At 39.4% G+C, this 27,670-nt stretch overlaps 2 protein-coding genes across 3 annotated transcripts in view; one reads left to right on the top strand and one right to left on the bottom strand.

Moving 5' to 3' along the window:
* ORC1 (origin recognition complex subunit 1) overlaps positions 1 to 4,550 on the bottom strand; it is a 31,859-nt gene extending 27,309 nt beyond the window's left edge. For both annotated transcript variants that reach the window (XM_081258514.1, XM_081258515.1), the window contains exons 1-2: positions 4,382 to 4,550; positions 393 to 463 (exon numbers count right to left, since the gene is read on the bottom strand). The gene's annotated coding sequence lies outside the window, so the exon portion shown is untranslated. The remainder of the gene's footprint in view (positions 1 to 392; positions 464 to 4,381) is intronic.
* Positions 4,551 to 4,742: 192 nt separating this feature from the next.
* Positions 4,743 to 24,492, top strand: PRPF38A (pre-mRNA processing factor 38A). The gene is made up of 10 exons (XM_081223122.1): positions 4,743 to 5,005; positions 9,562 to 9,721; positions 11,279 to 11,400; positions 12,972 to 13,057; positions 19,862 to 19,972; positions 22,296 to 22,408; positions 23,048 to 23,074; positions 23,184 to 23,281; positions 23,712 to 23,760; positions 24,337 to 24,492. Exons 1-10 carry the CDS (start codon positions 4,876 to 4,878, stop codon positions 24,377 to 24,379), a joined length of 939 nt encoding a protein of 312 aa, XP_081079248.1. The 5' UTR covers positions 4,743 to 4,875; the 3' UTR covers positions 24,380 to 24,492.
* The last annotated feature ends 3,178 nt before the right edge of the window (positions 24,493 to 27,670 follow it).

Here is a 27,670-nt window from a genome sequence, read left to right as displayed (position 1 = left end):
TGTCCTACATTCTACTTGGGAACATTATGACCCATAAGATTTTCTGCTTTTAAAAAAGGTATTTTTTAATATAATTTGAGAAAACTAATTAGCCAAAAGAAGATACTGAGTCATTAGTAAATGCGCAGCTTACAAATGATGCCTGAATGATTACTATTAAGAACATTTAGGGTATAATTCACAACACAGTATTATTAAAATCAATCTAATTTTAATTAAATACATTGTAGAAATGAACAAACAGCAGACTGATGAGTTCAAACAAGTAGGAGACTTGTGCTCAAGTAAAAATGCATTTGGACTCATTATATCTAATAATCTTTTGGTAAAAAGTTAGTAAAAGTGTTTGAGTCTCAATAAATGTTCAAGGAAATATATTAAGTCTAACTTACCTTCAATATACGTTCCTTTTAATGGAAGATGTAACATGGAACTATCAGTAAACTTGTAACTTTTCACCTTTCTGCAATGAAATCAGGCAAAATAGGCTACTGAGATACAGACAAAAGATGCAAGTAAATAAGCTCCATCACTAAAAAAAATTGGAATATCACTGAGAGTGCTTTGTAGTAAAGTGGACTCTCCCAACACATTTTCTACAATTCTCGAATAATCTAACTGCAGGATAAATGCTCTGCTTTTTTTTTTTTTTTTTTTTTTTTTTTTTTTGCCGTACGCGGGCCTCTCACTGCTGTGGCCTCTCCCGTTGCAGGATAAATGCTCTGATTTGTCAAGTGTCTATGATATTTGATAACACTGGCATAAGGATCGCACTTTTTCAAACTAAAAGCTGGCATACAGAAGGACTATCTCCATACTCCTAAGGTACTCATGTATACCTAAGGTCATCAAATCCATGCTTTCAACACCTTTAAATAGAAACCGTATTTTTTTTTTTTTTTTTCTTTTTTTCTTTTTGCGGTATGCGGGCCTCTCACTGTTGTGGCCTCTCCCGCTGCGGAGCACAGGCTCCGGATGCGCAGGCCCAGCGGCCATGGCTCACGGGCCCAGCCGCTCCGCGGCATATGGGATCCTCCCAGACCGGGGCACGAACCCGTACCCCCTGCATCGGCAGGCGGACTCTCAACCACTGCGCCACCAGGGAGGCCCGAAACCGTATTTTAGTTACTAAAGCAGGCACCCTCTTTCAAAAACTAAGCCAAGATAAAATTTAACAGTCCTTTTCTAGATCATGAGCTGTGTTCACTGAGACCAGTATAAGCATATATGCGTGCAAAGGTGGATGATTTACCAAAGGGTGAGCAGGCAGGGGTATTGGAAGGCTCTCTAGGCCTGCCTCAACTCAGCCTGTCACTATGCTCCAGGCCTGCTTTTCCAAACCTCAAACAGACCAAGGTTGTTAGTGCCCTCAGACTTACACAGTTGCTGTTCTCTCTTCCTGAATATCTTTGCAGAGATGGCTCAGGTCTCAGCTCCAGTGAAACTTCCTCAGATAGGTCTTCACTGATACCCAATGGAAAGTTACTTGCCACCCCCTTATACTACTGCCTAGGGCCATGTTCTATTGCACCAACCTATTATCAAAGCCATAAACATTATATTACTTTCTTATTTGTTGTACTTCCTATATCAGAATGTTAAATTCCAAAAGAGCAGGGATCTTGGGACCTTGTCTGTCTTGTTCATAACTGCGTCCCCAGGGCCTAGGTTAGGACTTCGCACATAATAGCTGAACAAATGAATGAATGAATGAACTGGGTTTTTTTGTTTTTTGTTTTCTAAATTTTTTGGCCGTGCCAAGCGGCATGTGGGATTTTAGTTCCCCAACCAGGGGATCAAACCCACACCCCTTGCATTGGAAGCATGAAGTCTTAACCACTGGACCGCCAGGGACGTCCTGAATGAACTGTTTGTAAAAAATCATTAGGACAATACCAAGTGTGGTAAGGATATAGAGCAGCCAAAACTCTCATACACTGCTGGAGGGCATGTAAGTTGGTAAAACCACTTTGGAAATTTGGCAGTATATACTAAAGCTGAACATATGCATATCCTATGACCCAGTAATTCCAACAGAATATATCCAACAGAAAAACAAACATATCATCAAAAGACATGAACCAGAATGTTCATAGCAGCACTATACAGCAATGAAATGAAACCAACCACAACTGCACACATGTGGGGAAAATCTCACAAAATAACAATGAGCTAAGGAAATCAGACACCAAAAGGATACATACTATACTGATTCCATTTACACAAAGGTCAAAAACAGGTAAAAGTAACCTATGGTGTTAGAAGTCAGAATAGAAGGAAACCTTGGTGACTGAAAGGAAGCACAGTGGGGGAGTGGAGTGCTTCTGGGATGCTGGTCATGTCGTTTCTTGATCTGGATGCTGGTTACACAGGTATTTTCTCTTCAAGAAAACTCATTGAGCTGTATATGACTTGTGCATTTTCTATATGCAGGTTGTTTTCCATGAAAAGTTCAAAAAATTAATCAGGAGTCCTTCTGAAGAGGCAGCATAAGGAAATCATAGTATATATCAGGCCTCTTTGCACTGTTACGCCACTTTCCTACCCTCGACCCAGCACTGCATCTCATCTACCATAAGCAAAGAGGTTCCCCAACAGCGGTGATGAATGGAGTGGAAAGGCAGGCCAGACTTGGCCTAGCAAAGGCTTTGGCTTCTAGGAGATACCCACTACAGGCTCTTAATGTTGCAGATACCAGGAATCTGGAACATGCACACTACCCAGTCCAGAAGCCACACCAAGGAAAACAGATAAGGGAGTTGCAGTAAAAATAATGATAGCAGATATTTATTGATCCAATAAGACAGAGGTAGAACCAAAACTCTTGATACGTTTATCTCATTTAATCCTCACAATAATCCTAGAACAATGTTAGTCCATACTAAGTGCAAGGTAGGCACTTAGTAATAAATATTTGCTGAATAAAAGGTAGATGCTATTAGCACTTCAAGATGGTAAGTTGTCCCAGTGTTATACAGGATAGCACACGCTTAATTCAAACCCCGAGCAGCTGGATTCCAATGACTGTGCTCTTAAGCACTTACCTTAGAACACCTTGTGTGAAAGTAGATAATGTTAATACATGTCTAAGACAGCTTGCTTCTGTTATGCTTATTACAATAAGCCAGGCTTCCCAGCAGCTGACTGAAAGGTCAAATGGGCCTCAATTTCCTTACCCACAAAATGGGGATATTGGATGGGTGGAAAAGTTCATTCGGGAACTGCCATAAGATGTTACGGAAAACCCAAACGAACTTTTTGGCCAAACGAATAGAAACTTTCTTTTATTCAACCAATATTTATTTATTAATCATCCATTCTGTGCCAGGCACTATTCTAGAATTGCTGAGGATTAAGTGAGAAAATGCAAAATGGTCAATTCACTTCCCCAGTCCCTTGCATTTATGTGTAAGGGACAGTGACCCTTTTTTTAAAAAAATAATTTGATGAATGTTATGAAACACATACGATTCATACAAAATTTTGCATTTAATTTCAGGGAATTCATAAACCTTCTAAAGTCCATATATTGCCCTTTGTTACATTAAAAACTGTTGCAGAGGGAATTGATAAACATGATCTCACACCAGAAACCTCCAATGGCATTCACAACCACCCAGTACAGCAGGGAAGAGGGTACCACTTTTATAGATAACTAAAATCGAAAACTGCCATATCCGATCATTGCAATTTGCAGATAGTCCAAGATAAGAATCTCGCATCTCATTGCCTCTAAGTCCAGTGCTTTTTCCAACTGTCAAAATAGAAGGCCCTTTTATCCCGGGGTTAGACTAGAGAAAGTAAAAGAGGTGCCATTACACCTCCTCCCGGAAAGAAGGTGGATGAGAGCCCAGCAGTTAAGAGCAGCTCTTCTGGGGAAAAAAAGACCTGGGTTGGAGCTCAGGCCGCTTAGTCACAAAAAGGGACTTAGACAAGTCTCTTTCTCTCTGGGAGCGACTGCTATATCCGTAAAATCGGGTAATAACTTCTGCTGCTCCGCCTTCCCTGTGGTGCTTGCTACATACACTACACTGAAATGAAGAAAAGATGCGACTGCTTCACAAGGGCCTTGCAGACGGAAGGTTCACATGGTTCAGATCATTACTGAGAGTCTCAGGGCGCTGAGGACAGGAGTGTTCACGCTTTTCTGTTGTTGGCTTTCGGTTTCCCCGCTACAAGGTCGCAGTCCCCGAGAGAAAAGCTGTTAGAAATCGTAATGTGGAAAGTAAAACGTTCCTAACCGGTTTAGAACGTGCCTGGCACTTAATAGGCGCTTAGTACATATCTGCTGAATGGATAATGGCTGAATGAGTCCACAGAGAACAAATTCCTCAGTCCCGCGGCTCAGATCCCTCTCCAGCCCGTGGGACTCCACACTCACCGGGCGCCGCAGTTTGTTGGAGCTGGGCGCAAGCCCTCCGCTTCCCACCGTCCCCGCTTCAGGAGCTCGTGGAGCTGCAGCAAGTCTACCTGCCCAGGGGCACTCCTCTTACAGCTACCAGCCGCGTACCGGAGCCGAAGCCGGGGCCTCCCTAGGAATGGAAAGAAGGTGGAGAAGAAGAAATTTCCCGCTAACGCCGTAGCCCCGCCCCCAGGGTGTCTCCACGTTCCGTCAGCAGCCAGCCCTTCCGCCCCGCCCATCTAAGGAGGGGACGCAGGACGTACATACGTCAACGGGCAGAGGCCATCATTGATTCGGTATGCTACGCCGTTCGCGCAAGAAAGTGCCCGACTCAAAAACATTTCCGGGTTCAAGATGGTCGCCCAAACTATTTAGTGAGACTTCCTCCATCCTTCTGCATTCCACTCCGGTTTTTTAACCTGGATGTGACGTCCTAAAGGACCCGACGGAAATAGAACGGAAGGCGGTGTAAAATGGCGAACCGTACTGTAAAAGACGCGCACAGCATCCACGGCACCAACCCTCAGTATCTGGTGGAGAAGATCATTCGGACGCGCATTTATGAGTCCAAATACTGGAAAGAGGAGTGCTTTGGCCTTACAGGTGAGCAAGAGCGCGTCGTTCCCCCCGCCCCAACCCCGGTCGTCTTGTGGCCCAGTTCTCCAGACCAGTCCGATAGGACTGGCCCCTGGGGGTGAGACTAGGGGGGAATCATTGACAGTCATTCAGAAAAATCTGAGCGCCTACTCTGTGCCTAGGCTTGTGTTGGGCTTTGGGAACACAGATGGATCTGATAGGACCTCATTCGGAAGGGTGTCACGTTGCGGTTCTTTGAGTCATTCCATGTTTAATAACTTGATGGGTTCCAAACAGTGTTAAGCACAGGGACCCTGAAGGTCTTAAAGGAATGTCAGTATGCCTGAAACCAATTCATGATTTTCCTATACTCAAATCTGAACCATTTGCAGTATTTCCACATCCCAGTCCTAATATAAATATATGCTCTTCAGAGAAATATTCCAGGTAGTCTTTGATCTTTGTTGAATTCTGGCTCCTCTTTTGGAGCTGTGTTGCCCCAGCGAACCATGGCTTTCTTTACTGTAAAACGAGCATAGTAATACCGAACTCAAAGGTCAAAGCGTTGTTCTAAGGATTAAATGAAATGTATAAAAAGTGTTTGGTATGATAAAAGGAATCCAAATCGGAAAAGAAGTAAAGCTGTCACTGTTTGCAGATGACATGATACTATACATAGAGAATCCTAAAGATGCTACCAGAAAATCAATGAATTTGGTAAAGTAGCAGGATACAAAATTAACATACAGAAATCTCTTGCATTCCTATACACTAATGATGAAAAATCTAAAAGAGAAATTAAGGAAACACTCCCATTTACCACTGCAACAAAAAGAATAAAATACCTAGGAATAAACCTGCCTAAGGAGACAAAAAGACCTGTATGCAGAAAATTATAAGCCACTGATGAAAGAAATTAAAGATGATACAAACAGATGGAGAGATATACTATGTTCTTGGATTGGAATAATCAACGTTGTGAAAATGACTATACTACCCAAAGCAATGTACAGATTCAATGCAATCCCTATCAAACTACCACTGGCATTTTTCACAGAACTAGAACAAAAAATTTCACAATTTGTATGGAAACACAAAAGACCCCGAATAGCCAAAGCAATCTTGAGAAAGAAAAATGGAGCTGGAGGAATCAGGCTCCCTACTTCAGACTATAGTACAAAGCTACAGTAATCAAGACAGTATGGTACTGGCATAAAAACAGAAATATAGATCAGTGGAAAGGATAGAAAGCCCAGAGATAAACCCACGCACATATGTCACCTTATTTTTGATAAAGGAGGCAAGAATATACAATGGAGAAAAGACTTCCTCTTCAATAAGTGGTGCTGGGAAAACTGGACAGCTATATGTAAAAGAATGAAATTAGAACACTCCCTAACACCATACACAAAAATAAACTCAAAATGGATTAAAGACCTAAATGTAAGGCCAGACACTAGAAAACTCTTAGAGGAAAACATAGGCATAACACTCTATGACATAAATCACAGCAAGATCCTTTTTGACCCACCTCCTAGAGAAATGAAAATAAAAACAAAAATAAATGGTACCTAATGAAACTTAAAGGCTTTTGCACAGCAAAGGAAAACATAAACAAGATGAAAAGAGTGTTTGGTATAGTTACAGCTATATGTTAATAAAAAGCACTCAGTAATCAGTGGTGGTGGTGGTGCTGTTACCATTGTTAACTACTGCTGTGCTCTTACTGCTCTGCCACCACCCTAGCTGTGTGTCCATGGACGAGTCATATTGTTTCTCTGAGTCGCCATTAAATTTTGGAGTCATGTAAGGTTTACTTTGGGGGCTTTTTCTCATCCCATAGTTTCTTCTTGGATGATCTCCGTACCACAGTTACCTCATATATATAGATGCCTTTAAATTTATCTCTGCAGCCCAAATCTTCCCCTGAGATCTAAGTCTCTGATTCCAAGGCATGCCAACTCCATATGTCCAAAAGTGAACTCATGACCTTTTTTCCCCCCAACACTAGGTTATGTTCCCTTGTCATACATTTTCACTGCATTCTGCATCTTCTTTCAACTACTGATCACACTTTCAATATTTTTTTTAATGCTTTCTGCCTTGCCTGACTGTAAACTCCATAAGAGTAGTCATTGTGTCCCTCTTCTTTATCCCTCTACCTGTATCTCTGCTACTTGGCACCTAACTATAAATTGCCAACTGTAATATGGAATGAATTAATATAGAATTTATCCTAAGGCAACTTGCAGAAGTCTGATTTATAAAGTGATTTCCCATTAATAGTACCTAACACTCATTTATTTATTTATTATCTGTGTGCCAGGTAGGTATTAGCATTTGTTTGTATTATCTCATTTGATTCTTACTATAGCCCTTAACTTTGTACCTTTATTATTCAAATTTGAACTGACAGGCTCAAAGAGAGGTGAAATGACTTGCCCTGGTTCACACAGCTAGTGTTTGATTTTTTTTTAAAAAAAATATTTATTTATTTATTTGGCTGAGCTGGGTCTTAGTTGTGGCATGTGGGATCTTTAGTTGTGGCATGTGGTATCTAGTTCCCTGACCAGGGACCGATCCCGGGCCCCCTGCATTAGGAGTACGGAGTCTTAACCACTGGACCACCAAGGAAGTCCCTAGTGTTTGATTTTTTTTAATTTTATTTATTTTTTTATACAGCAGGTTCTTATTAGTTATCTATTTTATACATATTAGTGTATGTATGTCAATCTCAATCTCCCAATTCATCACACACCACCACGCCCACCCCACCCACCCACCCCACCCCCCACCCCACCCCTCACCGCTTTCCCCCCCTTGGTGTCCATACGTTTGTTCTCTACATCTGTGTCTCTATTTCTGCCTTGCAAATCAGTTCATCTGTACCATTTTTCTAGATTCCACATATATGCGTTAATATGCGATACTTGTTTTTCTCTTTCTGACTTACTTCAGTCTGTATGACAGTCTCTGGGTCCATCCACGTCTCTACAAATGACCCAATTTTGTTCCTTTTTATGGCTGAGTAATACTCCATTGTATATAGGTACCACATCTTCTTTATCCATTTGTTTGTCGATGGGCATTTAGGCTGCTTCCATGACCTGGCTATTGTAAATAGTGCTGTAGTGAACATTGGGGTGCATGTGTCTTTTTGAATTATGGTTTTCTCTGGATATATGCCCAGTAGTGGGATTGCTGGGTCATATGGTAATTCAATTTTTAGTTTTTTAAGGAACCTCCATACTGTTCTCCATAGTGGCTGTATCAATTTACATTCCCACCAACAGTGCAAGAGGGTTCCCTTTTCTACACACCCTCTTCAGCATTTGTTTGTAGATTTTCTGATGATGCCCATTCTAACCAGTGTGAGGTAATACCTCATTGTAGTTTTGATTTTCATTTCTCTAATAATTAGTGATGTTGAGCATCTTTTCATGTGCTTCTTGCCCATTTTTATGTCTTCTTTGGAGAAATGTCTATTTAGGTCTTCTGCCCATTTTTTGATTGGGTTGTTTGTTTTTTTAATATTGAGCTGCATGAGCTGTTGATATATTTTGGAGATTAATCCTTTGTCAGTTGATTCACTTGCAAATATTTTCTCCCATTCTGAGGGTGGTCTTTTCATCTTGTTTATAGTTTCCTTTGCTGTGCAAAAGCTTTTAAGTTTCATTAGGTCCCATTTGTTTATTTTTGTTTTTATTTCCATTACTCTAGGAGGTGGGTCAAAAAAGATCTTCCTGTGATTTATGTCAAAGACTGTTCTTCCTATGTTTTCCTCTAAGAGTTTTATAGTGTCCAGTCCTACATTTAGGTCTTTAATCCATTTTGAGTTTATTTTTATGTATGGTGTTAGGGAGTGTTGTAATTTCATTCTTTTACGTGTAGCTGTCCAGTTTCCCAGCACCACTTATTGAAGAGACTGTCTTTTCTCCATTGTATATTTTTGCCTCCTTTTGTCATAGATTAGTTGACCATAGGTGTGTGGGTTTATCTCTGTTCCATTGATCTGTATTTCCCTAGTGTTTGATTTTGACAACAGTATTGGAAGGTTATTATCCCCATTGTCTAGATGAAGTTCACTCAAGGTTGTGTAGCTATTGAGGAGTTGTTTGTTGTTATTGTTTTGTTTCTTCTAACTCTTAATCTGGCTTTTTTTTTCTCCTAACATGATGCCAAGCACGGACTCTGAAGTTAGACTGCTTGGATTAAAACCCAGGCCCTGCCACTTTCTGGCTTTGGACCTTGAGCAAATCACTTAATCTTTCTTAGCCCTCATTTTCCTAGCTAAAAACAAGGACAGTGCTAGAACTTACCTCCATGGCTTGTTGTGAAGATTAAATGAGATAATATGAAATGCTTAGCAGAGTACCTGTTATATAATAATCTTTCAGTGTATATTGGCTGCTGCTATTATTATTATTATTATTAATTATTATTATTACACTCTCATTCTCCTAATATTAAACTGTTAATTCAAGAGCACCAAATGTTGAACTAGCTTTAACTTCTCTCCACTTCAAACCTGGAAAAGCTTAGTCCTGATGTGTCTGAGATGCCACTCTGTTTTTGTTTTTTAGCTGAACTTGTAGTCGATAAAGCCATGGAGTTAAGATTTGTGGGTGGTGTCTATGGTGGCAACATAAAGCCAACTCCCTTTCTCTGTTTGACCTTGAAGATGCTTCAGATTCAACCCGAGAAGGATATCATTGTAGAGTTTATCAAAAATGAAGATTTCAAGTGAGTGAAATGTTTATTAGCTAATATAAAAACTTCAATTTCATGGTCCAGAATTTGGCTTTAGTTAAGAGGAGTGAAAACAGTGTATCTCATTTCCACAGAGTTCCACTCTAGGATTTTGCTCTTGAGCCTCTTGAGTTTGTGTTTTTCCTGTTTTGATTGCATTGACCTTCTCCTTCACTTTCTCAGTCTTGATGGCTTTTCCCCCCAAAACAGTATTTCACAAACTCACTGAGCATATATTAAGCAGAAGTGAGTGCCTAATATGTTGGTAGCACTGAATGCTTAAGGATGAAGAAAACAACATAGTGTGGTAAAGAAGAGGGAAACTTTGGTGTTAAATGTAGGTTCATGTCCAGACCCTGTTACTTATTAACTGTGACCTTGGAGAAGTTACTTAATTTTCTAAATTTTACTTTACCTATAAAATGAAACAGTAATAGCAACTCAGGATAGATGTGAGGATTAAGGAAGACAGAACAGTAAATCTCCCAACACAGTGCCTATTGCAGGGTATATGGCCCAAAAATATAAGCTGCTCTTATTATTTTATTATCCATTTTCAAGGAGCTCACAGACAAGTATAGGAGACAGACATAATAATAGATTATTATGTGCCACCCTCTATTCTAAAAAATTTAATATAATAATTTATTTAAACTTCACAAAAACCCTGTAAAATTATTATCCCTATTATATAGGGGAGGAAACTGAGGCAGAGAGAGATTGATTTCCCCAAGGTCAAATGCTGGTAAGTGGCAAAGCTAGTTTCAGAGTCCATATCCTTTGACACTCTATTTTGTTTGTCATATACAGAAACTGTTGAGTTTCAAATGCCTACTCTTTATCCAAGTGGAGATTTGTGTGGGTAGTTGGGATATAGGAGAAAGGGAAAAGAAAGGAATCTTACAAACATTAATGGCTAGAAAACACCTAACTTTTACTAGGCACTTACTGTGTGCTATATACTATGCTTAGCACCTTACATACATTTTTTACTTAATACACCAAGCCATCAAATTAGGGACTATCAGCTACATTTTATAAGGATTGAGAAAGCAAGTAAATTGCCCAGTGTTACAGAGTTAGTAAATAATGGAATCAGAATTTAAACCCAGATGACTTTGACTTTTTTCCATAACCAGCATTCTGCTTCCTAGCAACAATTTATATATTCATATCTATGTAAATTGGTTGTATTGTTAGTAAATAAATCTTATACTTTCGGTTGTTAAATTTAGTATCTCATTTGATTCTTAAAATAATCCCATGAAGTAAATAGGTTGTATCCTAGTTTTACAGATGATATAATAGACCCTGAAAGTTGAGCAGCATATCCTAAGTAACCACAGCCAGTAAGTGGTAGAATGAGAACTTGAACACAGGTCTCCATATTTTAGCTTTCTACTGCCCCATGCTGCTTCTAAAAATTTAGCTTTCTTATCTGCCAAAGAGAAGAAAGAACTTGTTTATCCACTACTGTCATGAGAAAAGCCAGTTGTAAAACTCAGGAACTTTTTAGGATGGCCTGTTGTTTCACTGTCATCTATCTGTTAGGTATGTCCGCATGTTGGGAGCACTTTACATGAGGTTGACAGGCACTGCAATTGATTGCTACAAGTACTTGGAGCCTCTATACAACGACTATAGAAAAATCAAGAGCCAGAACCGAAATGGAGGTGAGTATGGTGCCAGGTGTCTAGACCTTCATCCCTGAGCCAGTTTTTATTTCACCAGTATCTCTAGTGTCACATTGTCACATACATTGTGAGTGTTGCTCTTAATCCAGATTGTTACTGTCTTCAGTCAGGTCCTCCTTCTCTCGCATGGGGAGTAGCACTCCATTAGACTACTAGCTTCCTTTTGACCTTACCCAGTCTGCCCGTCTGCCTGTCTTTCCAGCTGCATCTCATGTTAATCCTTGCTTTGCATCATGTGCTCCATCCCATAAAGTTCTAGCTCCTGAATGACCTTTGCTGTAAAATCCTTCTCCAGACCTCCCAGACTAGGTTAGTTTTCCATACATTACACCTTCACAGTTCTTTCTACTGGCCTCTCTTGTACGATACTTCACCCTGCAGTATATAGACTGTACTCATACTTATGTAGGAATCCCACTGAAAAATAATAAGTGTATCCAGGAGGGGCAGCTCCATACCTTTTACAAAGAGACACATTTTGTGGTAAAATGGGATTCAGGGAATGCAGTCAGAACTTTTTCTCACTTAGTATCATAACAAAAGATTAGTAGCATTTGCCTTTACCCTCTACATATTACACTAAGGAGTAGAAGTTAAGAATTTGGTATTATTCTTTAAACTTTTATTAACTTATTCATTCATTGAATAAATACATATTAGGTGTCAGTGTTATGGCAGGTACTATGCTATGTACTGAAAATAATATGGTGAACAAGATGGACATGGTCATGGCCATCATGAAATTACTTAGTTATGACTATATTATGTTAAACTAAGATAGGATTTTTAAACCTAGTGACAATTTGGGCCAGATATTTCTTCATTGTGGGGAGCTGTCCAGTGCATTATAGGATGTTTAGCAGCATCCCTGGCTTCTACCCACTAGAGCACCCCATAGTTGCAGGGGGCAACACCACTGAACTGAGAACCAAGAACCACTGAACTAAGGTAATGTTTACCATAGAAATTCTAAAAAGCTATTGCTCCACTTACCATATAAGATACATGATTCTTAAAAATAGCAAATCACTATGTTGTACACCTGGAACTAATATAATGTTGTAAGTCAATTCTACATCAATTTAAAAAAAGTTTGCTGACCCATGCAGGGGGAAAGATACATATTCTATATTCAGGAACTTAGTGGGTTCACATGAGAAATTGCACTTACAATTCAGGACTCTTTGTGCTTGTTTTTGTGTCTCTCCTGCTAATTGGGACAGCTTCATTCATCCCTTTATCCCCAGCTCCTAGAAGAGGCATGGCACATAAATGGCCTCAATAAAAGGGAGTTGAATGAATGAAGATAGGTGGTGATGACAAGAATATGAAAGGCTGTAGTTTGAGCCCAGGTTTGACAGTCCCTTCAGTGTAACTGCCACACTGCAATAGCTTTATTAGTGAATGTGCAGGCAAAGGGAAGCTGCAGAGAATTCACACTTTCTATACCAAGTACCCTGTTAGATATCTTACATAAAGAGTCTTACACTTCTTTTACTTTTTGGCTATTTAAATTTATTTCCTAGTTACTTGAGCTTATTATTTTTCAGAGTTTGAACTGATGCATGTGGATGAATTTATTGATGAACTATTGCACAGTGAGAGAGTCTGTGATATCATTCTGCCCCGGCTACAGGTAAGAGATAAAGGTCATACACACATAATACACAATACATAATAAAATGTGTAAAGATGTGTAAAGATCTCTTTACACGCATACATGATAAAACACCATGGAGCCCAGAATCTTTTTAATTGAAGTATAGTTGATGTACAATATTATGTAAATTATAGGTATACAGTATAGTGATTTACAATTTTTAAGGGTTCTACTCCATTTATAGTTATTATAAAATATTGGCTATATTCCCTGCATTGTACAGTATATCATTAGAGTTTATTATATACCTAATAGTTTGTTCCTCTTAATTCCCTCCCCCCTTCCCTCTCCCCTCTGGTAACCACTAGTTTGTTCTCTATATCTGTGAGTCTGCTTCTTTGTTACATTTACTAGTTTGTTGTATTTTTCAGATTCTACATATAAGTGATATCATACAGTATTTGTCTTTCTCTGTCTGATTTATTTCACTTAGAATAATATCCTCCAATACTGTATAGCACAGGGAACTGTGCTCAATACTCTGTAATAACCTAAATGGGAAAAGAATTTGAAAAATAGATATAAGTATATGTATAACTGAACCACTTTACTGTACAGCTGAATCATTTTACTGTATACTGTACTGTACTATACTCCATTATGAAATAAAATTTTTTAAATAAATAATTTTAAAATAGTATCTCCCAAGTCCATCCATGTTGCTGCAAATGGCAAAATTCCATTCTTTTTTATGGCCGAGTAGTATTCCATTGTATATAGAGACTACATTTTTTGTTCCAAATATACATATATATTTCTTTATAAAAAATTAATGTAATTATGACAATATACTTTAGGTTTTCTTTTTTAATTTTTATTGGAGTATAGTTGATTTACAAGGTTATATTAGTTTCAGGTGTACAGTAAAGTGAATCAGTTATACATATATCCACTCTTTTTTAGATTCTTTTCCCATATAGGTCATTACAGAGTATTGACTAGAGTTCCCTGTGCTATACAGTATAGGTCCTTATTAGTTATCTATTTTATATATAATAATGTGTATATGTCAATCCCAATCTCCCAATTTATCTCTCCCCCCTCTTCCCCCTCTGCTAATCATAAGTTTGTTTTCTGCATCTGTGACTCTATTTCTGTTTTGTAAATCAGTTCATTTTTACCATTTTTTTAAGATTCCACATATAAGTGATATCATATATTTGTCTTTCTCTGTCTGACTTCACTCAGTATGACAATCTCTAGGTCCATCCATGTTGCTGCAAGTGGCATTATTTTGTTCTTTTTAATGGCCGAGTAATATTCCATTGTATATATGTACCACATCTTCTTTATTCATTCATCTGTTTATGGACACTTAGGTTGCTTCCATGTCTTGGCAATTGTAAATAATACTTCTGTGAACATTGGTGTGCATGTATCTTTTCAAATTAGTGGTTTGGGGTTTTTTTGGGTATTTACCCAGGAGTGGAATTGCTGAGTCATATGGTAGTTCTGTTGTTTGTTTTTTTTTTTGAGAAACCTCCATAATGTTTTCCACAGTGGCCACACCAATTTACATTCCCACCGATAGTAAATGAGGGTTCTCTTTTCTCCACATCCTCACCAACATTTGTTATTTGCATTTTTTGCGATGATAGCCATTCTGACAAGTGTGAGGTGATATCTTATTGTGTTTTTTTTGATTTGCATTTCTCTGATGATTAGTGATGTTGAACATCTTTTCATGTGCTTGTTGGCCATCTGCATGTCCCCTTTGGAAAAATATCTATTTAATTCTTCTGCCCATTTTTTTTAATGGGGTTGTTTGCTTTTTTCTTATGGTCCTCCTAATTAGCAGTCTTCATGTCTATGAGAAAGATAGGAGATTGGGAGTGAGAAGAAAACAAAAAAAGTGATTGAAGGGTAGGGCTTTAAAAGTGAATAACACAAGAAAATTTTGTTCTTTAAAATGTTATATTAAGGAGATTGTAGTAGAATAGGTTTTAAAGCTTTGTGAGCAGTTTTTCAAATTGATCTTCATATAAAAATCTAGGATATGAAACAGATGAAAGGAAGGTCAGGAATGGGAGACTGACCCATCTTAAATATCATCTTTATCGTCTTACCTCCCTTTCCTAGTGAGAAATGATTGTCTGTGAAGCATCTTTCAAGAATGAGTCTTACAGCATATGATTTTAAAAATAATATTGTAAAATACAAACAGAAAACAGATATCGTAGGTAGCCTAAAGAGAAAGAGAATGGCCTATAGTGGAGAGTTGAAATTTATCCATGTTGTTGCACGTTTCAATAGTTTTTTTATTTCATTTGTTGCTGAATAGTATTCCATTGTATGGATATACCACAATTTGTTTACCCATTCATCTGTTGATGCAGAATTGCAGGGTACAAGGTCAATGTACAAAAATCGGTTGTATTTCTGTACACTAGCTATAAACAACTGGAATTTGAAATTTTGCTAAAAAGATACCGTTTACAACAGCATCAAAAAATTTTCAATAATTAAGGATAATTTTGTCAAAAGATGTGTAAGACTTAAAACTATAAAACATTGCATTACTGATGGAAACGAAAGAAGACTTAAGTAAATGGAGATATATCATGTCCATGGTATATTTTATACCGTGACTTAGAATTGTTAAGTTGTCAATTCTCCCAAATTAATCTGTAGATTCAATTCAGTTCCAATCAAAATCCAAATAAAATTTGATATAACTTGACAAACTGATTCTCAAATTTATATGAATATGCAGAGAACCTAGAATATCCAAAACAACTTTGAAAAAGAACAAATTAGGGCTTCCCTGGTGGCGCAGTGGTTGAGAGTCCACCTGCCAATGCAGGGGACACGGGTTCGTGCCCCGGTCCAGGAAGATCCCACATGCTGCGGAGCGGCTGGGCCCGTGAGCCGTGGCTGCTGAGCCTGCGCATCCGGAGCCTGTGCTCCGCAACGGGAGGGGCCACAACAGTGAGAGGCCCGTGTACCGCAAAAAAAAAAGAACAAATTAGGAGGACAAACACTACCTGATTCCAAGACAGTGTTGTGGTGGCATAAAGCTAGACAAGTAGATAAATGGAACAAAGTAAAGGGACCAGAAATAAGTGTACATATATATGGTCAGTTGGTTTTCTACAGAGATGTTAGGGCAATACAATTGAGAAAGGATAATCTTTTCCACAAATGGTGCTAAAACAGTTGAATAGCCATATGGAAACCAATGAATCTCTACTGTTAGCTCATAAACTTGAAGGGGATAATAGTCTCATAAAAGCTAAGAGTATAACATAAAGAAGAAAAACATAGGTGAAAATCTTAGTGACCTTGGGTTTGACAAATTCCTATAATAAGACATAAAAACATGAATTATTTATTAAAAATTAATAAATTGGCCTTTATAAAAATTAAAAACTTGCCTTTCAAAAGACACTATTACAGGGCTTCCCTGGTGGCGCAGTGGTTGAGAGTCCGCCTGCCGATGCAGGGGACACGGGTTCGTGCCCCAGTCCGGGAAGATCCCACGTGCCGCGGAGCGGCTGGGCCCGTGAGCCATGGCCTGCACCTCCGGAGCCTGTGCTCCGCAACGGGAGAGGCCACAACAGTGAGAGGCCCGCATACCGCAAAAAAAACAAAAACAAAAACAAAAGACACTATTATAAAACTAAAAAGGCAGGCCACAGACTGGAAGAATATATTTGCGCAACATATATCCACCAAAGTTCTTGAATCTATACTATATAAAGGACTCTTGAACTGAATAACAACTCAGTGGACAAATGAACAAAGATTCTAACAGACATTTTACCAAAGAAAATATATAGTTGGCCAATAGCACATAAAAAGTTGTTCCATACTGTTAATCATTATGGAAAAGCAAATTAAAGGCACAGTAATATACACTACATACCTAGTAGAACGTGTAAAATCAGACTGACCCTATCAGGTGTTGGCGAGGATGTGGAGGAACTGGAAGTCTCCATATCCTATTGGTGACAATATAAAATGGTACAACCTCTTTTGAAAAGTTAGCCAGTTTCTTAAGAAGTTAACCATACAATCCAGCTATTCCACTTCTAGGTATTTACTCGAGAAATGAAAGCACATGTCCACACAAAGACATAAGCACAGATAATCATAACAGTTTTATTTATAATGGCCAGAAACTGGAAACAGCCCAAATGTCCATCAAGTGAATGGATACAAATTGTGATGTGTCCATACATTGGTACTACTCAGCAGCAAAAATGAACTATGGATACACAACAGCATGGATGAATCACAAAGTAATTGTGCTGAGTGAAAAAAGACAAAAAACTGTATGTACTATATAATTCCTTTCTAATAAATGTAAACTATAGTGACAAAAAGAAACAGTGGTTGCCTAGGTGCAGGGTAAGGGAGTGGGGAGGAAAGGGAATGAGAAATCACAAAGGAGCACAAGTAAACTGTTGGGTGGGGTGGATATATCCATTATATTGATATAGTGGCTTACAGTTGTATATAGTACAACTCAACACTCATCAAAATTGTATACTTTAAAAATGTACAGTTTATTGTGTATTGATTATACCTCAAAGAAACTATAAAATGTACTGCAGAAGTCACTGGAATACCTGTAGAGTAAGGGTCTTGTGCTCTTAGTGCTCTACTATTCTCTTATTCTGATGTCTGTGTAAGAATCAGCAGCATTAATGAAAGGGTCGCAGAAACACTGTTTAAGATGGGGGATGGGAGCAAATTCTTAAGTTTTAAGTAACCACAGAAACCCAAACTGGGAGGATCCAGAACTTCAGGTCTCTTTTTTGATCCTACTGCAGCTCAGTAATTCTGAAGCAATTTGCTGTATCCTACCTGCTTTGAGGTGCTCATTTCCTTGCTAGATATAAACTAAAAGGAATAATTTAAAGATCAAAGGTCACATAGTATATGATTCTCTTTATACGGTATATTTAGACTAGGCAAATACATAGAGACAAAGCAGATTCACGGTTACCAGGGGATTCAGGGAAGGGGGAATGAGGAGTGATTACTTAATAGGTATGGGGTGTTTTTCTGGTGTGATGAGAAAGTTTTTAAACTAGTGAGAGGTGGTGATGGAATAGCATTGAATTTTATACTTTAAAATTGTTAATTATGTATTTCGTGAATTTCACCTCAATAAAAAACAGATCAAAGGGATCTGATAAACTTCAAAGTAGAGAATAGAATGGATTACAGATACATAATAAATGGGTGAGGTAAATTTGCTCGAGGCAGCAAACCAGATGGATAAATGTAGTTGGTAGATGAGTGCTCACACTTAAATGCAATGAACCACTCTCCCTCCACAATGACTCAGTTACAGAAAATCCTAGAAAATAATCCTGAAAATTATTTCTCCTTTTCCATATTGGCTACTGTAGACTGTGTAGTGAAAAGAATGACATTTCAAATCTGAAAACCTGATTTCAGGGCCCAGTTCTCACATTTATTATCCTTAGCTGCTACTATTATTTTTAGAAATACTGCAAGAAATGGAATACTCTGAAGTGCAGTCAGTTGTAACTAAGGGTTCCAGAGCTCGGTCATCTCTAAGCAAGCATATTGATGCAAATGAGGTAGTCTGCCTGGAGGCTAGAAGGAAAGACCACAAAGCAACCCTCACTGAGGAGAGAGAAATTGAAATATAACTGATACCTGTTATATCACCAAGAGGTGTGTTGTGGTGTGGGCCTCTCTATGTCCTGGATGAAATGACCCTTAAGACCACCTTCTGCTTTGACTTCTGTTCCTATTAAGCAACTCATAGGGCATCAATATAGCTTCTCATGTGCCCTGACATTGGCAAGGAGTTGCTCTGGAATGAATTCTAATTTTGTCAAACACAAATACTGTAAGTTAATACATTGACTTCAGTCACTTCCAAGTCTGGTGAACATTAGGGATTCTAGACGCCCTGTCTGATGCAGTCCTAGATCCCACACTGTGGTGATCCTTTCCAAGGAGCCCTTTTTCAAGGGATTGACTTCACTAAATGGCATCTTTGTCTCATTTCTCCTAATCTTTATAGAATGTTGTTAGTGATGAGTGAGAGCAAAATAGAGAACAAATGTTACTATTTAATTTAGGGCTATCCAATGATCTCTATGTCCTTGGCACAAAAAATGGTAAGGGGTCTTATGACCCAGCCAGTCCATTTGTCAGTTTTAAACTCACCTTTGCCTTTCAGGTCCTTAGTCACTCAGTAAGGACTGCTAAGCCACATCTAGAAGAAATGGAACCAGGAGATGGATTGTTTATATCCTGAGCCTCGTTCAAGATGCATGACTGTAGACAGCTCCCCTAAATCCTGGGTCTAGTTGAGAGTTGGTGCTACTTCAGAGCAGGACCCAAACCCCCAAACTGGGCTGAGTCTCAGTGGATCTCTTGGGTTAGATTCTGGTCTGAGCCTCTCCTGGCAGAACTACCAGCCAACACAGTCTCAAACTATTGGCCTTTGTATGTGAAGCCCATATTTTTTATTCAAGGCTATACCTATACTGATTGATATTCTAGTGACCTTAGAATATAAGATCACAGGGAATAGAGGCAATATCTGGCATAAGTGATGCTCTCTTCCACTTTGTATTTATATCTTTACAGGGGAACTTAAAAAAAATATAGATTCCAGGTATGCTAAACTCCTTAGGAAAATCTTGAACTGTCTAGGATGTCTTTGAAATGAAATTGCCTCATCTGCTGCACCACAGGTTTTCTGTCACTCCCAGAAGCCCAGTGTTGCAGCTTCAGGACATAGAGGAGATAGCAAGCCCCCCCCCCCAACTCTCACTGTGTTCTCTGTAGAAACGCTATGTGCTAGAGGAAGCTGAGCAACTGGAGCCTCGGGTTAGCGCTCTAGAAGAAGACATGGATGACGTGGAGTCCAGCGAAGAGGAGGAAGAAGAGGATGAGAAGGTCAGACACCTGGGAGCTTAAGGGTTGGAGGAGGGAAAGTTACAGGCAATGGGAATGGTTTTTGTTTTCAAACTTTAATTTTTAACTTTCTTCAACCAAAAAATACAATATGTAGTCATTAAGAGTATAGGATTTAGAGATAAATAGACCTTGATCCATATCTCAGCTTTGCTGTTTACTAGCGGTATAATCTTGTGCAAACTACATAATCACCATTTTCTCTTCTATAAAGCAAGGATTATGATACCTTTCTTTTAGGACTGTTGTGAGCATTAAATGAAATTATATACATAAAGCCATTAGCTTTGGAACATAATTGCCTAATAAGTGGTAGCTATTAAAATAAATACTTTGGGGCTTCTCTGGTGGCGCACTGGTTGAGAGTCCGCCTGCCGATGCAGGGGACACGGGTTCGTGCCCCGGTCCGGGAAGATCCCACATGCCGCAGAGCGGCTGGGCCCGTGAGCCATGGCCGCTGAGCCTGCGCATCCAGAGCCTGTGCTTCGCAACGGGAGAGGCCACAACAGTGAGAGGCCCGCGTACCACAAAAAATAAATAAATAAATAAATACTTTGGACAAAAACAATACTGTTCATAATTGAATGCATACTAAGGAGTAAGCCTAGTTTAGGGGGAAAAAACGCCTACTGCATGATCATGTTCTTTCACTACTTGTTAAAATGCTGAAAAGTTGAAAACAAGCAAGCTGTCAGGGAGCAGTCAGGTAAACTATCATATCAATTCAACAGACTATTAGGCCACCATCAAAAGTATTATGAGAAGTGTATGATAGGGACTTCCCTGGCGGTCCAGTGGTTAAGACTCCACGCATCCACTGCAGGGGGCACGGGTTCGATCCCTGGTCAGGGAACTAAGATCTGGCATAACGTGTGGTGTGGCCGAAAGAAAAAAAAGTATATGATAATGTGGAAATGCTTGTGATAAAGTAAAAAAAAAAAAAAAAAAAAGGATCTAAAACCTTTGTGATTAAAATTATAAGAATATGTATAGAAAAAGGCTGGGGGAAATATAAGAAATTCTGGCCTATGGATACTGAGACAGTATAGATGGAAGTGTAGCTCTGAGCTAGTAGGCTCCATTTAAGTTAAGTGCTAAAGGAAGCACAATCATTAATGAATTGAAAGCCAGGCAAGGCTGAGGTGCTCTTCTGTGGTGAGAGGACCAAAAGTAGGCATTTTTTTTTAATGGAAAATTTAATCACATACCAAAGTGGAGAGAATGTGCCTCCATCTACCCATCACCTAGCTTCAACAATGATCAACTCAGCTGTTTTGTTTCCTCCACATCTCTACCCAATTGTCCCCCACCAGTTACCTTGAAGCAGATCACAGCCATCATATATTTCATAATATTTCAGAAAAGACAAGGGCCCCCTTTTTTTTTTTTTTTTTGCTGTATGTGGGCCTCTCACTGTTGTGGCCTCTCCCATTGCGGAGCACAGGCTCCAGACGCGCAGGCCCAGCGGCCATGGCTCACAGGCCCAGCCGCTCCGCGGCACGTGGGATCCTCCCGGGCCGGGGCACGAACCCGTGTCCCCTGCATCAGCAGGCGGACTCTCAACCACTGCGCCACCAGGGAAGCCCAAGGGCCCCTTTTTTAAGCAAAACTATATACCATCATCACCCCCAAAATGAACAACGATGCCTTAATCTCATTAAATATTCAGTGTTCACATTTCCCCAGCTAGCCTATACTTTTTTTATCCAGTTTTTTTGTTTGTTTTTGTTTTGTTTTTTTGCGGTACGCAGGCCTTTCCCTGCTGTGGCCTCTCCCGTTGCGGAGCACAGGCTCCAGACACGCAGGCTCAGCGGCCAAGGCTCACGGGCCCAGCCGCTCCATGGCATGTGGGATCTTCCCGAACGGGGCACGAACCTGCGTCCCCTGCATCGGCAGGCGGATTCTCAACCACTGCACCACCAGGGAAGCCCGGGAAAAATTTTTTTAAGCTTCAAGTGCACTATGAGTTTGTACTTAACCTTATCGATCTTACATCTGCATCTCTTTTCTTTCACATTGGAAATCCCATCTTCTTAAGAAGCATACTTACTTACCTCTCACTACTCTTACGCAGTCCCAGAATAATGGTACCAGCACTAAACAATAATGGGATTATTAGAAACATTAAAAAAAATTTTATTTGCTTTTTTTTTGTCCTTAGGGTTATCTATGTATTCAAACTACTGTTTTATAGTCACTTGGAGGTGGAATTTGGGCCGGGATGGGGAGGAGAGTGTAAACTGTGTTCCTAGATGGCTGCCTATAAGCCTGTGCTCATCACTGACGCATTTTATCTCTTTTCCAGTTGGAAAGAGTGCCGTCACCTGACCACCGCCGGAGAAGCTACCGAGACTTGGACAAGCCCCGGCGCTCTCCCACACTACGCTATCGGAGGAGTAGGAGTCGGTCTCCCAGAAGGTTAAGGCCCTAGTCATTGGCCTCTTCCAGGGAGACTTTAAGCACTGTAGCGTAGAAGTTTAGACTTCATGGAAGGAAAAATGCCAGCCTATGGAGAATGTCTGCTTGTCAATGTATTAGTTGCTACAAAACAACCACTCACAAAACCTCAGTGGCAGACATTTAGTTCACACGTCTGTGGTCAGTGGTTTAAGCTGGGCTTAGATAGGAGGTTTTTTGAGTATAAGCTATGGTCCCTCATCTGGTGCAATCAGTTGTCTTTTGGCTAGTATAGGACAGCCTTAGCTAGGATGACTGGAGCAGCTCATCTCTTCTCTATGTGTGTCACATTCTAGGCTAGGTTAGGCCTGTTCCCATTGCAGTGGCAGAATACAAGAGCAAACAAGCCCAACCATGCAAGTATCTTTCCAGTATCTGTTTGCATCATATGTACAAGTATCCCATTGGCCAAAGCAAGTCACATGGCCAATCCCAGACTTGGCGTTTTAATACCCTCTGACTTGGAGTCAGAGGGTATTAAAGTTACATGACAAAGGACATGGATAACAGAGTTGGGTGAAGAACTGGGATAATTTTTGCAATTTACGATATCTAGTGCACCTACTAAAGTTCTTCTTTCTCTTTTTTCTTTCTGTATAGGCGGAGTCGGTCTCCCAAAAGAAGGAGGTAGGCCTTTAGTGACTTGTGATGAAGGATAGGGATTTGGGGAGGGGGATGCTGTTGTTGTGTTTATACTGTCAGACAGATATGGGAGTCTGACCAGTTATTTCCACAGCCCCTCCCCTCGCCGAGAAAGGCATCGGAGCAAGAGTCCAAGACGTCATCGCAGCAGGTCCCGAGACAGACGGCATAGATCCCGCTCCAAGTCCCCAGGTATAGCATTTGGGCCTTTTGCTATTAGTTGTCTTAAAGAAATGTAATAGGAGCAATTAGCCTCCTGCAGTACAGTAGTACCTTACTTTATTATTGTCTAGAAAAAAAGGAAGTGGATATAGAATTTGAAAATTAGACTTTACATCTTGACTGTCACTTACCAGCTTTGTTGATAGGAGGATGAGCTTCAGTTTTTTCATCTGAAATTATAGGAGTAAGACTTAACAGATTAGTGGTAAATACCCAATGTGAAATTTTTGAAATTTAGCCATAAAGCCTTGTGAATACATATGAAGTGAGTTCAGTTCTCTGCTACCAACAGTGTCCCTATCATAGGCCAAAAAATATTAAGCCAATGAAAGGAACTGGGAGAAATGACAGTGGAGGAATAGGAGGGTAGAATCTCATTCAACAGCCTTTTCTTCCCCAGGTCATCACCGTAGTCACAGACACAGGAGCCACTCAAAGTCTCCTGAAAGGTATGGATTAACCTCTATTTTGACTTAAGAATTTCACTCTTTATTCAGAAATTAAAGTCCCAATTACAACTAAGGTGGACCTGAAATTTTCTTGTATTGATGGAGATACTCAGGAATTATCCTTAATTACAGGACAAAGTTGGGCTGTTGCCCTGAAAATTACTAGAATTATGTATACTGTGTTTTGTTTTTCCTTTGTAGAATTGCAGCTTTCGATAAAGGAATGAGCTTTAATCTCAGGACACCTGGGGTTCAGTCCCAACTTTTAACACTTAACAGTTGAGTGACATTGGACAAGTCACTTTCATTTGAAAAACTTTTATTAGAAACTTCTATATGCTGTACACTGTTAGGTGCACTCCATCTCTCAGAGGTCATTTCCTCAATGGTAAATTCTGGAGAATAATGCCTAACTCGGTGTTATTCTTAAACATAAAAACACCAAGTATATTTATGAATGTTGGGTATCATCTATGTCCCCATCAGTGTTAGCATATCCCAGTCTTCCTCAAAAGTCCTTGCCCAGGTTCCCAAACAGCTGTTAAATTTAATGATTTGTATGTGTTGCCATTTCAGATCTAAGAAAAGCCACAAGAAGAGCCGGAGAGGGAATGAGTAACGGACTCAGTTTGGTTTTAGTCCAAGTGGCCTTCTGTGGAGATAAAGGCATCTGTCTATGTGGAAGAATGAAGATCTACTCCCCAGGCAGCTATGAGAATATTCTGGATTTTTTTTTTTACCAGAAGTTTTTTTTTTTTTAAATGAAAGAGGTGCTGAGTTTTGTATCTTGTTTTGAATCATAATCCACATGTTTGAGAGATAATGCTTCCTAAGGGCTGCTTTTGACCTCTTTGTACAACCAACCTTGTTTGTACTCAAATTTATGAGGGTAGAATGGATTGGAACAGAAGGTATGAAACAAGGGGAGGATGTGGCCACCTGGTGACCCTCTTGTTATTAAATTTGACACACCCATTTCCTGTTTTTCTGTGGTTTAGTTTTGGTTTACACTGTGATTAGAACTGTTCTGAGAATCCTGAAATTTGTGCTGCTGCTTGCTGTACCGATAAAAAACCAAGTCAGTAAAATATATTAGCTCCAAGTTTTATTTCTAGCAGCAGCAAGTGGTAATAAACATGAAAACTGACTGGTTAGCAGCAGCTTTATAAGAATGAATTCAGTTGTAAGGCTTCTTCTGCATCATTTAACAGTTGCACTGAACGTTCAACAAACAGTAAAACTCAACACTTTTTATATAGCATTCTTCCACAGTGTTGTTTCTTCTTCCCCTCAGCCTTGAATTCCAGATTAAGGTGCTCAGCGCCTTTATACTACTGGCATTGACATTATCAAATCTAGGCAGTAGTAGTAGGGCAACTAGGTTGAAAAAATTTGATGGAGAGAAAAGTATCTAATGCCACTCAGGGTTTTAACCTGAGTTGCTGGACAATAGCACCATTCACATAACCAGAAAATACAGCAGGAAGAGACCAGGTTTTAGAGGGGTAGGTAAGGTAGTGAGAGTTGTGGTAGTAGTGAAAATGATGCATTCAGTTTAACTTGAAGTTTAATTCGAGACAGCTAAGGTATATCTAGATAAAGCCCAGGCATCGTAAATAAGAGCATAGTGATCCAACCCTGAATTGACAATGTTTAGGTAATTGTGGAAGGTGTAGAACTGAATGCAGTGCCCAGGGAGATGTGTGTATATGTAAGAAAAGCCAGTAATAAAATCATAGGCAACACCAACACTGTTGAGGAAGAAGTGCAAACACCGACAAAACTGAAATGAATCATTCAGAAAGGTAGAGGAAATAGAGTGGGCTTAGAAGCTAAGGACACAGAAGTAAAATAAGGACTGAATAGTGTCCATGGGTATTGATAATCAAGAGGGTGTTGGGGTCTTTGCTAGCAGAGTTCTGTCTACCTGTTCTTACCTTTCCTCCTTTAAAAAGGAAAAAATGATCAAATGATTTCCTGCAGCTCTGTCCTTGGCAAGGATTGTGAAGACCAACTGCCTCACAGGATCCAGTTTCTTGGGAAGTCATGTTTGGTCATAGGATAAACATCCTATTGCTTGCTGTTGAACTTAAGGACTTTTGCATCAATATTAAAGCATTTGGGGATCATATTTGAGATTTCATGTTCTTCACTGATTGCTCTCCTGATAATATAAGGGCTATTATGGTTCATCATATAACTATATATAGATAGGACTGCCTTTAAAAATTAAATATAAGCACCTCTATTTGTACCTGCTATAGAGTCCTAGCAGTAATTTCTTTATCAAAGTGTTCTAAATGGAAAGAAATGTATGCTGGCTAAATGACCTTTGGACCAACTAAGTCATCATCCAGTATACTGTTAAAATAAAATTTTAAAAGTATACTTTATTTTTAAACTATAAAAATTTAGAAACCTACCCCAAAACCCCAATTTTTTTTTTTTTTTTTGGCGGTACGCGGGCCTCTCACTGTTGTGGCCTCTCCCGTTGCGGAGCACAGGCTCCGGACGCCCAGGCTCAATGGCCATGGCTCACGGGCCCAGCCGCTCCGCGGCATGTGGGATCTTCCCGGACCGGGGCACGAACCCGTGGCCCCTGCATCGGCAGGCGGACTCTCAGCCACTGCGCCACCAGGGAAGCCCCCCAATAATTTTTAATGCCAGAAATAAACCTCCCCAAGCATAAACTATAAACTTAAAGCATACCTAAGAGTGGGACATGTCGAACCTCTCTCTAGAGATCATTTTGATAAATTACAGAATTGCAGAGGAGATGAATTTAGTACAGACTTTGCTGAAGGACTATTTCTGTCAACTATGTGCTAGCCTACTGGATGAGTGAGGCCTTGGAACTATATAGCTTTACAACTTTTGACTAGCCTATATTGAGACACATTTTACATCTTACCTCTGAACTCATACATATTCTGCACTAAAAGAAATTTCAGGAAAAAATTCGTATTCCCTGTGCAAAATACATTCTGATATTTCTTATGCAGTATCAGTTTTACTATCGGGTGCAAACCACTAAATTGATTACACTTCCCACAATGTGAATTATACTACTTTAAAAGCTTTGCCATAGGGCACAATGACCTGTTAATACTAAGGAATGAAGAGATATGTGTTCTCAGGAGCAAAGGAAATAATGGATTTGGTGAGAGGCTTCCAATATAACAACCCAACTTAAAGTTCATTTCTCTAGCCCCTTTCCATTATTTTTGGTAGACTGACCTAAGTTTAAATAAGCATTAATCAGAAAAGAATGATCACAGATGCTGGCCACTCCCAGCCAAAAGTTAAAGTAACAAGTTTCCACAGACAAAAGAGAGAAAATAATCTGTTTTTTAAAATGCAAGAATACAAGTTCAAAGAGATTAAAAGATAAGAGATGGAAATTAAGCATAGCAGAATTTAAGAAACAAAGATTTGAAAATTGGGAAACAAAGTCTTATTAGAAAACCCAAAATACAAAATAGACAAGGCATAGAGAAAATAGGCTGGAGGGGGAAAAAATGGAAAATAATAAAAAGGTATAGAGATAATCAAGAATAGACATGAAAAGAAATCCTGCATGTGTATAATTGACATTGCTGATAAAGAGAACTGAGCAAATCAAACTTTAAAAATTCAAATAGAAGAAAAATCACCTTGATTTAAAAGATAAAGAATTATATGGGCATCCAAGCAGAGAAATCAAGTCATGTATAGTGAGGGAAAAGATCAGGATGATCTCAGGTCTTCATTAAGGCAGAGAAGCAAAAGGCTCCAAAGGTCAGGAAAACAAAGTGTGCCAGGAACTTTACACCCAGCCAAAGTTGTCCTTAAAATATAAAGGGAATAGACATTCTCAAGTATGCAAGTGCTTAAAAGCATACAACCACTTGGGAAAAAACTGCCTGATAAT

Source organism: Mesoplodon bidens (assembly GCF_964165515.1).
Source record: "Mesoplodon bidens genome assembly, chromosome: 2".
NCBI classification, from domain to species: domain Eukaryota; kingdom Metazoa; phylum Chordata; class Mammalia; order Artiodactyla; family Ziphiidae; genus Mesoplodon; species Mesoplodon bidens.
This window is presented reverse-complemented; position numbering and strand designations above follow the sequence as displayed.